Source organism: Dipteris shenzhenensis, chromosome 6 (assembly GCF_047967505.1).
Source record: "Dipteris shenzhenensis isolate YYH24624 ecotype China chromosome 6, Dip_SZ_1.0, whole genome shotgun sequence".
Taxonomy (NCBI): domain Eukaryota; kingdom Viridiplantae; phylum Streptophyta; class Polypodiopsida; order Gleicheniales; family Dipteridaceae; genus Dipteris; species Dipteris shenzhenensis.
This window is the reverse complement of record NC_141601.1, coordinates 37558352-37573371: the sequence shown is the minus strand read 5'-3', so window position 1 is coordinate 37573371 and position 15020 is coordinate 37558352. Positions and strand designations below refer to the sequence as shown.

The 15020-nt window shown below is 45.5% G+C and overlaps 1 protein-coding gene across 1 annotated transcript in view; it reads left to right on the top strand.

Annotated features, from left to right (window-relative positions):
- The first annotated feature begins 3386 nt into the window (after nt 1–3386).
- Nucleotides 3387–15020, top strand: part of LOC147901134 (uncharacterized) — a 467121-nt gene continuing 455487 nt past the window's right edge. Inside the window, exons 1-5 of the mRNA XM_087376081.1 lie at nt 3387–3442; nt 3734–3880; nt 4036–4191; nt 4470–4563; nt 5122–5402. Coding sequence (XP_087232207.1) covers nt 3387–3442; nt 3734–3880; nt 4036–4191; nt 4470–4563; nt 5122–5402 — 734 coding nt within the window. The remainder of the gene's footprint in view (nt 3443–3733; nt 3881–4035; nt 4192–4469; nt 4564–5121; nt 5403–15020) is intronic.

Sequence of the window (15020 nt, the reverse complement as noted above, 5' to 3'; positions counted from 1 at the left end):
GGATAGTGCTCCAAAGATAAGATTGAAAAATGCCTTAGATCCCTACCAAATGCATAGAATCTTTTTGTGTCTTCTCTCTCCCATGCTTGTGTAAGTTGTTGCTCTCATTTCAACATAATGTGCAAAATGTTCTCTTGGATACTACAATTGCACAATTTATTGACATCAAAATAGTACCATTACATGCTTGTGTAAGTTATTGTGCTCATTTCAACATAATATACAAAATGTTTTCTTGGATACTACCATTGCATTATTCATAGCCATCAAAATAGACTAGGATTCAATATTTTGGTGTTTGAGCCTAGCATCATTCTTTGGTGATGATTACACAAATATTAACTCTTAGTCCCTATCATCTAGTGAAAGATTTTAGATTTGGTCTGTCTAAATCCACTTTAATGTGGTTGATCTAGCACTTCAAGAATGCCACCAAAATTTTGAACTCCCATAGCTGGCTAAATATCTACCTTGAAAACATGTAGTATTTTAGTAAACAAGTGGATTTTGTTATAGATTTTCCATATAAACATGGAGTATTCCACCATCCTGATGCCCTTGTGTTTAGATATTATTCTACTTTTGTGCCTATTGGTCCCTAACCCAAATTCTCGACACTTTACCAAAATTTTCTAGTGGTAGCTAAAAATAGAATCATTCTGCAATTTGAGTGCTAAGGTACCTCTATTGTCTTGCCAAACTATTAACTATACCCGAACCACTCTAGAAAGGAGCCATTATAGTTCTTCACAATATAAACATATCTAGATATCAAGGCATGGTTGATTTTTTTTCTTAATGTGGGATCTTCTTTCTCTACATAAAAAATGATATAATTACTAATTGACATGAAGCAATCCTACAAGTTAACACTCATTTTGATGGTGGTATTAACACCCACAACATTTTACATTTCTAGCAATTCAATAGTAACATGATTGTTTCTTCTCTAATTTGTGGATTGCTACAATTAATGGTTTTATAGATGCAATCAATTCTCTTTTGCAGCCCAAAATCACATCCATACCTCATACAAATGATGTTGCCATTTGTTTTGACATCTACATGTACAATACAAACACATAAAGATGCTGTCAATAAAATAATTGACTCCACATTGATACTTGCATAAATTGATATAAATTATATATTTATTCCAAAAGAACAAGATGCGTCATATATTGCTAGAGATGGGTGGACTAAAACCCAAGTTCCTTTTGGCTTCGAGTTTTCACCTATCATATATAACAAGATGTGGTGGATACCAATAAATAATGCATCCAATGCTACACATTAGTTGGTGTTGAGCATCATGTGAAAGGGGGAGAGAGGATGGGGGGGAGGGAGGAGGGGGAGGGTTTGGGCGGGGGGGGGGGGGGAAAGGGGATAAGGATGGTAGATGAGTTCCATGTCATGTGAAAGGTGAAAAGCCAAGGAGATTTGGAATCCCGTTTTGGACTTCATAACTACTCACGGACCTATGCTTATGGAATCCCATTTGGTCCGCATATGTGGTAGCCACTCGGGTAGGCGGGCAGCTTGAGCTAGCGGCGCAACTGCTCGAGTTGTTAATGTATACAAAGAGGGACAAACATGGGTGGTAGTTGATGAAGGAGAAGGGGGGGTCGGGGGAAGGGTCGTTGATGAGTTCCATGCCATGTTAAAGGCGAAAAACAATATCTGCAAAAAAAAGATTAACATTTGGAATCCCATTTCGAACTTTACAAATGCCCATATCTTCCTCCTCCTCCTCCATATTGTCACAAAAAGATGAACATTTTGGAATCCCATCCTCCTCCTCCTCCTGAATTCAAGGTTGTAGAGTTAGTTAATGTGGAGAGGGACAAACAAGGGTGGTAGGTGATGAAGGGCCATCGGGAGACCCTTCCGAGGAGGAAGCCGGCTAGATTCTGGTGACGACCGATCGGCGGTCGAGAGCCAAAATCCTATCCGTTTCCGACCGGGAAGGGCCGACACATGGCCTGCCCTGGTCGCCGTCAAGGGAGGTGGTGGGGAGGCTAGGAGCGTGACGCATGGCGAGAAATTACGCCGGATTTTTTGGACCGAAGGAGAGGCAGTGTCTGAGTGTTTTAAGGGCTCTCGATCCAACGGTCAAGATGAAATCCGGGCCAACCGGTGGGTGGGAAAGGAAAAAGGGGGGAAGGGTAGTTGATGAGGTCCGTGTCATGGGAAAGGGGAAATAAACGATATTTCAAAAAAAAGAAGGGGAGAAAATTTGGGATGCGACGGGGGGACTTGTTGACAACTGCCCAGATCTCTCGAGATCCGGCACTCTATCTTTCGTCAACCTCTCTTCCCCTCCTCCCCTTCCTCCTCCTCCTCCTCCTGCTCCTCATCATCAATTTAGGGTTCCTTCCATGGCACCCTCTCATTCCCTTCTTCTTCCATTTGCCTCCCCCTCCTCGCCCTGCTTGCCTCCCCTCCTCCCCTAAATCAATCCATCAATCCGTTTCCTCCAACATGCCTCCCATGGACATCGACTTCGCCCCCCGCCAGCACCAGCCTCAACCTCCAGGTCCATTCTCATCCCCTCTTTTATTGCTCTTCGAATTCTTCTCGTTGAGCTGCCCTGCTCGATCCCCGACCTGCCTCACCCAGTTGAAACCAGAAACGCCTCCTGGCTATCCAGCTCAGTTTCTGTACCGGAACTTTTCCGCCGTTAAGGAAGGCATTTAGCATGGTTCAGTCAGTTTTGCTTAAGCTACACTGAGGCGTTAACAATATATATATTTAGATATATTCGGAATGGCAGCTGTCCTGGCGTCAACGGCACTTCCCCGGGAAGCATTCGCAGTGGATAACTTCACAGATATCGCTGTGGAAGGAAACGTAGAAGTCGAATTCAGTAGAAAGAGACCAGCTTCAGAGGTACGAAGGCTAACAAACCTCATAGACGTCTCCTATAGTGGAAAATTTATCCCTCACTTAGCTGGAAGCTCACATTGGCTGTGTGTTGCTGAACACTGCGAGGGCACTGACTGAGAGTTGGTTCGTTGGTTAAACGACCGAACGTTAGAGTGGCAGTTGTGAAAGTTGCGTCAGCTAATCCTTAGCATGAGCCTTGGAGAAGTGACCACACGTGAGCTGGCAACTCTGAAGGTTACGCTAACAAATCTTCAGCTTACTGAATGTATCAAGGCGTACAAATCTCTATGGAAGTGGAGCCGGAGAACTACAAGCAGTTACTTCGTCTTATGGGATAAAATTAGACACATTCTGTCCCGATTGACAATTTGCTAAGTGCTTGATCATAGCGTTATATGACTGCACTATCCCTCATTGATTTCACTATTTCTTCCCATTTGTCTCTTTTGAATGACCTTTAGGTCCTGAATGATGGCGATGATGTTCGGGACCCCACTGTGATGGTCCCTTATGTGACAAAGGTTGGAGAAGTACCTCGTAAAGTTCAAATTGAGAGGTTATATCTTTCATCTTTTTCCACCCTAGCGTCCCTATCTGTGATTTTATTTTCTTTTGCGGTAAAGAGAAGGCGAAGGATTTTACAACATCGTTCAAATGTTACGAGCGCTTTTCCTTCAAGATCCCTTTGTAATTTTCAAATTCAAAATTGATTGGCATCCCAATTGAGAGATTAGTTTTCTTTCTTCGTTTTGTCTTTAGAATACGTTTTTGAAGTCTATTGATGATCCAGCTTTGGAACTGAGTGTGGGAAAAAAGGGGGTTTTTCAGCTCATTGACAATTGTTCAGGCGGAAGAGGGTCTATGCTTTACAAGACATCACAGAATTCTTGGATCACGAGGGATTGGCCTCAGAGAATATACACCTGTGCAAAGGTGATCTGCCTTTATACGTCTTTGACAACACTGACTACGAAACACGGCAACCTTCACGATGGTATTGAGATTCCTTATTTTGTCCCGGTAATATTCATGTCAGTACAGTCTCTGTGAATAACATGCTGGTATTCTATCTTTACATTCATGATAAGTAAACTACAATCTATTTTCAAGTCTTTTCGCTACAAAACAATAACATCTTGAACTCTTCAGGGTGGACAAAAAACAAAAGGTTCCTGCAAAAGCTGCATCTGTGAATTTTGAAAATAAATGTGTATGGAAGGACTGTGATGTTTTGGATTATGCTGAAGATGGCCACACGTATTTGGTGCAGTGGAAAGACACTGGTCAAACAACCTGGATCCCAAGGTGAAAAAGTTGGTCGTACCACTCCTTGCTTTTTAAATCAAACATACACTATGATGTCTATATTGATAGGTTTGTATCCCTTTATTTGGGCCTTTATTTAAACTGGTCTACGATAGAAATAGTGAGACTGTAGCGGCCATTTGTTATACTGAGCTTGTTAGAGCAGCGGCCCTGTCTAAAATGTGGTCCCGGAAGTACAGATGTTTAATATAAATGAGATGTAGATACAGTTAGGCTTGCTACAGAACTTAATGGCACAATCACTCAGGATTTTGCAGATTGTATTTGCATTTCAAAGCAGAGAGTCCATTAGTTTATGTGAGACGTTTTGCTGAAGCATATAGAGTAAGGGAACGACTGGAGGCACAGAGGGTAAAGCTACTTTCAACCTCTCCTCATTTTTTTGCCAATATGAATTGCTTAGCCGAACGGTACATGATGGCGTTAGTGAACCACAATGAAAGGGCAAGCTCAGGCAAAATGAATCTCATCTGTACTGAATTAATCTTTCAAGATTAGCTCTCAACTGTACTGAATTAATCGTTTTTCATGTTCTTGTGTGAGCCATCAAGCCCATATTTCATTTTTAATAGGACTGATTCATTAGGTCAGAGAACCCTAGATATTAGAGTTTACGGTCCTGGATGAACAGTTTATTTCATTGTAAGACATCCGGAGCTGTTAAATGGCTGCTCTCAGGCTGTAAAAACACATATGAATGGCTAGACAGGTTATTCTGGTGTTAAGTCATTCTAATACATACGTGTTGCCTTGCAAAATATTGACAAACAGCAAATGACATATCTGGTGAGTTTAAGCAATCCAAAAGAGGCATAGATACGAAGAGGGATTATTGAATGAGATTGACTACACTGGAAAATAAATCACATGGTCTTTTTTTCACTGGCTATGAGTTTGATGCTTCTGCAGAAGTATAACCTTTATGTGGACAACATGCCAAAAGAGGACATACCACCACTTGCACCAGAGCAGCAAGAACGCTTAAGAAGGCTCACTCTTACAGTAAAAGAATACAGGGAATGGGACTTGGACTTTAGTAAATACATTAACGAGGTGAATTTAGAATATGCACGCGTTATGAACCAGATTGTTCTCAATGACAGTCTCAAGAATCAGAGGAACCATGTGAGAGAGTTCACTGTGGAGCTTGACATGGAGCTTGATGGAAAAGTCTCTCCTCCAGCACCCATGTAAGACAATATCTGATAAAGATGCAAGTTATTCTGTTGCTAAATATATTGCTGAAACTTGAAATGAAAGTCTAGTGTTTTTCCCCCCTAATATCAGTTTTAAAAACAGGAAAATCGAGACTTTCACAAAGAGAAAAGTTTATGCATTTTAATTAACATTAGTAGGATAGATGTTACGCACGCCATCTGATGTCATCCTGAAGTACCCTCTTGTTTAGGTCTCGGGATAAGGCATGAGCACTTCAGAGTGTTTACCACAAGACATTGAATCTTGTGTCTAAAATGATCATGTCTGAGAGTTTTGTAGGTCTTCTTATGAGGGATGATAAAGACTGCAGAATCTGGAAATTATTGTGTCCAAGGTTGTAAACCAAAAAGGAAAAATAAGATGGCTAGCTTTCAATAGTGTGGATTCAAGTCGTTTCTATGAGCATCAGTAATGGGATGATATGATCCCAACACAGGAGCCAATGCAATATTGCCACTTGGGGTAGACCACACTCCCTAAAAAGAGCCACATTCAAAAAATAATTTGATGAGCTATTTGTCTGTTTCCACCAAGTATGTGACACTGGTGGCATTCAAGCCTAGAGGTGTTTACGTGGAAAAAATATCATGTTTTACCCCATGCTTGCAAGTTCATTACATTTGAATGCCTAAATTTATTTTTTGGTAGAGGCCATGAGTCTCTATCTTAGGCCTCAGTTTGACATCCTTGGTTTGTTAAAAAACAGAGATGGAGGTTGCTTGCTGTAGCCAACACTCCCACAGCAGCAGCAGAATGTATAAATATGAAAGCTCAAGAATCACAAAATGCTAAATCAAATCTCGCTCGTTTCTGTTGTCCACACAAGTGTATATAGGGATAGACACACACAAAAATCTTGAATAGTGCACACTAGAGTAGAATAGAAAAACATGTAATTGTATATTGCTCCAAATATGGACAAAACCTGATACAAAAGCATGCTCAGTGTGCCACCGTCTAGCTGATGGACTGCCTAGATGTGGACCCCTGGCACCCTACAGAGCTGTCTTTTACCTACTTCTGGCACCATCAAAACTTCTGTCAGCCTGCATGAAACCGGCCTTCGGGAACACTAAAGGGCAGTGAACAGATAATATAACCAGCAAATACCATAATTTCAGCGATTTAGAGAATTATTATAGCCAACTAGAAAATAATAACAGCCAAACAAATAATCACCACAAAATAAACACAAGGAGCTAGATTGCCCCTGTCGTCGTGAAGCCGGCCATAAACTTAGCGCCCCTTTCGGTATTTTTTTATCTTTTATTGAGAAGGCATAAAAAATGCAGTAAAAGCACTCTCGCGCATCCGACCTAAAGCAGCCAACTGAATAATCCGTTCACAGGCACTTCCGTCCAGTGCAACATTCCATAGCGACCTGTCTTCTGTATCTGGCTGATAAGTTCTAACCTGGCAGCTCCAAAGGAGTCCTGGCAGGGCAATGGCCAGCAAAACAGCCAACCCTGGCTGTTCCTAGCTTACAGAAGGTCAGTTGCAGCAAGGCAAGAAACTTTGAAGGTTCTGAGATAACCGTAGGGCTTCTAGGAGGCAGATAACTGATCAGAGGGCCCTAGAAACCCTAGAGCAGCAGCATGCAAAAAGCCGAATTATTCTGGAGCAATCCCCAAGGCGTCTGGCAAGGGAAATCAGCAGCAATAGCCCTGGAAAGGTGAAAACAACATCAAAAAATGATTTCCTCCTGACACCTTTCTGGCCCCTGGCAGTCCAGTCTTGAAAGGTGAAATGGATTTGGTACCAATTTAGAAGCTTACAACTCCAGTTTTGGAGGCCCAAGACAGCTCAAATAGGTGCGAATTTCAAATGATCTTTTTGGTGACCTCGGAATGGATACTAAACAGTGAAATCAGGTCTGACAGCTGGAAAACCTCCGACAGGTGTGACTCAGCAAATCCTCCCGCTTGAAAGCAAATATAGTTGCGTGAAAGCTCCAAATTACTTGGGATTTTGATAGGCACGCCTAGCCTGGAAGGCTCCTAGACGAAGTGTGAATCAGATTTGGGGCTTTGGAAATGCATGAACAGCAGGCATGCAGCAAAAACGAACTGCTCTGGAGGCTCCTTGCACAAAAACGAATTTGTTTTTAGCTTCTGGCAGCCGACCGACAGCCCACAGATTGCCCTGCTAGTTAAAATCCAGCAAGGTGATGTGATAGGATAGCCCTGGAGCACTTTCCCAGCCTGTGACTTGCCTCTCCCTGTTCTTTTGTGGTCCAGAAACAAGCCTCAAAGCAAATTTCGACTTTTTGCCTTGTCCCACAAGCCAACTTGCCAAATGTGGCTGCTAGAGCTATGTTTAGCTAAGGGGTTTTCACCCCTCTCTAACCTTCAGTTCCTTGCCTTGGCCCACAGAATTAATTGCATTGAAGTGTGCTTTGAACTATTTTAATCAGTTGGAGGCTAGGGCAGTCATCGTAAATTCCTAAAGCTTAGAAATTCACGTCCCCATGATAGACCCCCCTCTCGAAACGCAGCAAACGTCCTCGTTGGCTGGTTCAAAAGCATCAAGCACAAAAATTTTTAAAATCAAAATATTGAGTGGTAGACTCTGCCAAGATTATAGGTACTTGTTTAGATATTAATTGAAACAGAAAAATCAATAAATATATACAACATATGGCTCGGTAGAGCTCGAGATAATCAGCCATATTGCATATATATATATATATATATATGAACATAAACTTACAGTGACAAGTACACCGATCCAGAAGTCTCATGACCGATATACCATCAGCAAGCAGTACCTTAGATGAGACCACTAGTGTCACCAAGCGACTTGTAGATATCAGGAGCGGTTTGAAGTATCTTGAGCATCAGGCAATTCTCCACACACATGCTCTGCTGAGCCTGAATGAGCCCCGACCGAAGTGGCTCAAATTAAAAAGTAGAGTTACATCAACTGAGGTGAATCTGCCAGTTCACCCTCCTCCATTCACATCACATTCAAATAGCGACGAGGAAACTTTACCACTGTGTGCCAATAATTGTTCTTGAATCAAGATCTCGTCGTGGGTTTCATCCAATCTTGACTCATGCAAGCAATAGATTTCCATGTCAGGATCCCATAATTAATGTTTAAGAACATTTTCTTTTCAAACTTCTAAACGTCCGCATGAAAGGTAGACATGGACATATTGCGGTAAACATGGACTTATCGTGATTGACTTATGGAAGGCCTAGTTTGTATTGATCTTCAACAAAAACAATCAACTCCCTCCATGGAACACATAAGGAGCATGATGCTTACAAGGCAATGGTTTGTGATGCCATTAAACCTCTTTCAATTGGAGTCATATTGACATTGATTATACATGGGATGCTTTTGTTGCTAGAATGCAAGTCGTTACTCGTGATTATGGCAAGAACTACATTAAGACATTGAGGGACACTATTGCTTAGGCCAAAAACACTTGCCAAACATTAACTGAGCTTAGTCATTTTTGGCCTTTGTCTTTGGATGAAAGCATGTTGTTATGCCAGGCAAAACATTGTCTACAATTTACTGATCATAGGAAACTTTCTAAATGGGAGACAAGAGCAAGACAAAGGGTTTTTTGGGATAAAGGTTGTTCCTCAAAATAGTTTTTCAAAAAGCTTGCTTTGCAAGAGGCAATCTACAAGTCTTTGTTGAGTACTTATGCCTGATGATTGTTTGACTTCCTCTCAATCACAACTTGCTGTTGCTTTTGTGTCACTCACTTTGCTCAACACTTTGGGCATGTGGATGTCCCTTCACTGGAGGTTTGTTAGAAATCGACCAACAGAGGGTACGCGCAGCGGAAGACTGATAGAATAGCCCAGGAACTCACACAGTGTGCGTGTGGTGTGGAATCACAAACTTCTTAAACTTATGTGCATAGCATAGGTGTGCAGACTCGTCAATAGACAATACACCAGCCAAATAGAGAAACCACCAAAATAATATATTTCCGTCCAAAGCTATGGACACAATACAAAAGAGATAGATCCAGAGTCCCACCAATGGTGTGGTCCTCTGATCTTACCACAAGGTCCTTCTCCTATCTGCCGGCTATCTCTAGACTCGAGCCCGTATGCTCCACCTCGAGCTTCTATAGACTTTCCGTCCAGATCCAAACACCTTGCTGTCTTTGCACCAGCCTACGTGGGCAGCACCTTGAGCTAGGTCTGCAGCTCTACAGCCCACTTGTCTCCTTCTAGATAGAGGCCCACATGTGCTGATCTGCTGCTCCTTCTACTCCCTGAACTGCTGCTCTGTTGGATCAATGAATGAGGCCCAATGGCCTCTTTATATAGGCCCAAGGCCTGCTCCAAAAAACCGACCAGCAGCATCATTCTGGCCGACCCAAACAGGCCGACCAGTTTGCTGCAAAACCGCCCTTAAAGGGCTCTCATAACAAGGGCCCCTGGCCCACAATAATAGGGCTTTGGCCCTCACTTCAAGGGCAGATGCCCTTCAGGGTCCAGCCCCCTCCAAACCTGCTGCAGACAGTGCGTCTCCATGTACTAGATCCATCGCAATCTGTCCCAGACTATCTCACCTCTGCTCCAGGCTTGTTCCAGCTCTAGGGCACCTGCCAAGGTCCATACATGTCCCTAAAACCAGCCGTACAGCAGGCGCCTGTAATCCGTACAGATGTGCCATGCGTCCTTACCATTTTGGCCCTCTGATCTGCCTATAACAGCTCCGTACTGTTCTTGTTTCTCTCTTTGATTCTTGCCCACATGGCAGTCAATACTCTGCCCATGTGTCAATCTCTCAGACACCAGGTTCCCCCCCCCATGCTCTCCTCATATGGGGGCTTACAGATGGGGAGGTGACCTTTCCAACACCCCCTCTCACTGACACATCTCGGCCGAATGTCAACACGTCAATGAGGACGATGCTCCAGTAACTCCCTGGTCGTAGTCCTCTGGAACACTTTGATGTCGAAATCTTTTCCTAGCTTTTCATCTAGTGGCTCCTGCTCCTCCGGGTCTGGTTCCGCTTACACACACCATCCCGGTACATTGGTCCATCTCTGGTAGCACCTCCTTTCACCACCACCTTCAGTCACATTCCCGCCTTTGAACTCGAGCAATCTAGCCACCTCGATCTTCCAGTTGTCCCCAATGAGTGAACAACCTTGAGTCTTCCAGGCACCATGCTCTGAGGGTCTGTTCCAACCCATCCTTCCTTTGGTAAGGTCCGTAACAAATGAATATCTCTAGATAACCTGGACCATGAACTCTCGATGAGCTCTTAAGAAGGTACTCTTCTGGCTTCAGTACACCTCGTCCATCACCTTCCAGCAATCTGTGTCCGAGATTTGAAGAAGCACCTACACTTCCCCTTCTACCTTCAAAGAAGGCCGATTCCTTCCAATCTCGCTTTACCTGAGAGACAAATGAAGAGCAAAGATGTTCAAATTTGCCAACCGCAAACGGTCTTGAGCTGCTGCTCCTCCCCGACCCCCTTGCTGCGCCCTCTCAGCCCACCCCCTCCCCTCTCAGCCTGCCCCCCTTCCCCGCCCTCTCAGCCCGCTCCCCCTCCTCTGCCCCCTCCTCTCCCCCACCTCAGCCCCCTCCTCTCCCCTGCTCCCTACCCTCCGCCTCAGCCCTCTCCTCTACCCCCCTCCTCTCCCCCGCCTCAGCCCTCTCCTCTACTCCCCTCTCTTCTCCCCCGCCTCAGCCCTGTCCTCTCCCCCGCCTCAGCCCTCTCCTCTACCCCCATCTCCTCTCCCTCGCTCCCTACCCCCCGCCTCAGCCCTCTCCTCTACCCCCCTCCTCTACCCCTTCTTCTTGCTCCCTGCCCCTCCTCCCTCCCCCTCTACTCCTCCTCCTCCTGCTCCTCCCTCCTCATCCTCCCCCTCCTCCCTTTCCTCCTCAGTCCCTCCTCTTCCTCAGATCACCTTCCTCCTCCTTCTCTCCCCGGGCATCTTAGTGCAGAAGGAACCTTGTTCATGTTCGAGTCGGCCTCACCCACCTTGATTGGCGATGGCTCTACCTTCATCCAATCTCCATCCACTCCCATTGGCCGCGGAAATAGTTTTTTTTTCAAAACACGAGTTGCAGCAGCTCAAAAAAGATACTGATCAGGAGAGCTCGACATCACTCTTTGCTCACATCCATGGGTCCTACCCTTCCAGGTTACAGGCCAGGGACTAGATGCTCGCCACTCTACCTAGAGACCTCACAGGGCACCTTACAGATGTTCATCTACTTAGGCGAGGTTTTTGCCAAATTGTTTTTGACTCCTACAATGCTGCAGGCTAGCCCGTTAGAACTGAGCTCCAGGAGGATTTTTTTGACCCCTTTTTCTTTGGGGTTTGATCCTGTCGAGGAAGACAGTCGGACCACGTCACTTTTCATCAGATTTTCAGGCCTTCCTCAGGTGTACCATCGACTACTATATTCCATTGGAGCCGCCTTTGGAGTGGTTACTGAGATCCCCCCTCTCCCTGAGATGCCTACTTCAGCAGTAGAGGCAATCAGGTCCGATGGGGTACCGCTGTTAGGGTCATTGTCTCTGACCCTAACATCTCGGATGACCACATTATGCTTCAGCGTCTAGATGGCTCCTTCTTCAGACAGAGAGTGAGATTGCAGGGAGACAGGATCAGTGTAGGATTTGCAGGACCCTTGGGTACTTTGCCAAAGATTACCCAAGGAAAAAGAAAAGACGAAAAAGATCCACGGGTGCGCCTCATAGCTTCACCTGACCTGGACCTTCTTCACGACTAGTTCCTACTGCCTCACGCACTGCTAGACCTTCGACTTCACAGCCAAGACCTTCAGCCTCTCGTCTTGGTACTTCTACAGCGCGTACAGGACAATCAGCACTTCCTGCTCTGGTCGTCGCCCGTTGGGTGCCTGTTAGAGTTGGTGAGCCAGTACCTCAAGCTACCACTGACGGAACCACGGACACGTCTCTTCAGGCAAGAGACATCCCTGTCCTGGTTCCATGTGCAGATGAGGCTGCTCCTGACCCTGCTCAGATGACCCTGCTCAGATGCAAGAGCGCTCATCTAGGGAGAACCTTCCTGTAGAGGCCCGTGCTTTACTTGAGGAGAGTGACAGAGTTGTGGCTGAGATCAAGCAGATGTGTCTGCCTACACCTAACAGAGGTAAGGGGGTTATTGGTTCCTCTCCTCCTTCCGTAGGGCTCCTTCGCACTCCAGTGCTAGAGGTACTTTGCAAGAATTCATTTTCAGTTCTGGCAGACTTGGCTGAGTTTGAGGCAGAGGATGAGTTTGTACCCTCCACACTTGGGGAGCATATCTTCCAGGACGTAGTTTCCCCCTCAGCAGGGGGGGGTGTGTGGATCGTACGGACCACACAGTCATCGACTATAGATGCAGTAGCGACTCAGAGCTCGAGGCACGCCATACTCGACAATGGACAAACACGCAGATTACATTGTGTGACCTCCCATCCTTGTTCAGACCTGGGTCACAACCCACTGGTGTTACAGTAGCCTTGGTTAGGAGCAGAGCCACTACGAGGAGATCGGACAGACAATGCTCACTCCCCTTGAAATTTACAACCTATGAGGCGGCATTGTATTGGCCAGAGCCGGCATGGCCTTGTGACGTGGATTGATCGACATGATGATGAGGATTGTTGTGATGATGATGATGCTATTTTACTGATGATATGACTATGTACTACTTAGAACTTAGCATTCAACATGGCAGATGATGCTCGTTTGGTATTTCTACTTGTTGTAATAGGTTTTCTACTAGTTTGATAGACTCGTCGGTCTTCCGGGTACTATAATAAACTTTCTTTCTTTCTCATCATGAATGTTTCTTCGTTTTGTACTCATCATGGGTGTTGATGCCTGCTTAGTGGCTCCACCTCTAAGATCGTTGTATCAGATCCCTTTGGTCTTCCGAAGACTTTTAATAAACTTTCTTTCTTTTGCTCTCTCTCTCTCTCTCTTAGAGGGCAGACTTTTGATAGGAGCTATGCGATCTAGACCGGCTGGAGCCCACAGTTGACGACACGAGGCCTATGGGACACGTAGCCTACCAGATAGCTTGAGTTTCGCAGTTTGGAACTGTAATGGTTCCCTCACAGCTCAGCCTGGCAACTTACGAGAGGCCTTTTTTGATCTAGACATCGTTTTCTTTACAGAGACCCATGAGAGCCCAGAGAGAGGCTTGCCGCAGGTGACAGGGTATGCCTGGGAGTCTGTCTTTCGACAGCACACTAGACGATCAGGAGGAGTCAGAGGATCTGGCGGTGTGGCAGTTCTTTATAGAGAGCATCTCAGATCGATACTCACAGTCGTGATCACAGTCGTGAGGAGAGACCATCGGACCAGATATCTTTGGGTACGGATCAGGAGACCCCCCCTGAGAGACTTGTTTATTGCAGTATGCTACTTTCCCCCGAGACAGTCTCGTTATGCCTCAGATGGACCAGGACAGTCACCTTTTGAGGATTTGTCAGCCGATGTATTGGAGTACTCACGCCGCGGAGAGGTCATCCTTTTAGGAGACTTCAACGCGAGGACATCAGACAGACAGGCAGAGATTTTGGACTTTGCTGAGGATCCAGTCTTAGTTTCAGCTGCCCCAGATGAGAGTTTTCCACGCTTGTCTTCAGATAGAGGGGTAGAGGTGACAGATCAGGGACATCGCCTATTGGAGCTTCTCTCATCGCATGGCATGGTCATTTATAATGGACTTCGACAGTGGCCGCATTCATCCACAGCCACATGTTTTCCCTTCGCGGGTGGTGGTACGAGCGTCATTGATTACGTCTTGGGTCCCCCGACTTTAATCCCTTTTGTACATAACCTCACAGTCGACCCTCTTATGCCTTCATCCGATCATGCACGTCTGCACTTTATTCTTACCCAGATTCCTCATGCCCCCCTTCTAGACATCATGAGCGTCAGCCATACTATGAGGTTCATTTTGACCACTAGTTCGATGATATTTATAGCCAGCACCTGAGTAGTCTTCTCCGTCCGCACCTTCTCGATGCCCTACCCTCCACACAGGATCGGTGGGACCTTGTACATACCTCCATCATCTCGGCAGCCCACAAGTCCTTCCCCGTCACTTGCCACACATCCGGTCCTCCACCAGTCGATCTTGTGCCTTGTAATGGATGGTATGATGAGGAGTGTAAAGAACTCCGCAGGAAGCTTCGCCTTGAGACACAGGACAAGTCTCCCCTCCTCATTGAGACCAAGAAGAGTTACAAGCGTTTGGTGTGACGCAAAAAGCACCAATTTCTAGCCCGGAATGAGGAGGAGCTGAGAAGTTTACTTTTCAGCTGTGATTCCAAGGAATTCTGGAAGAAATTCCTTCGCTTGAAATCTCAAACTCCTCTTACAGACCCGCATGTTTGGCTTGCCTATACTTCCACTTTATATGATATTCCAGACCAGCCACAGATCGACTTATCCCATGTGCCTAGACCCACCTCCTCTGCCTTATTCTCATCCAGTAGTGTCCGAGCAGCAGTTCATCGTTTGAAGACTGGGAGAGCTAAGGACCATGATGGATTGCAAGCGGAGTATGTAATCCATGGGATTGATGCCTTAGCTACAGTCCTCTCCCGTCTTTTTAACGAGTCCATTTGTACAGGTCT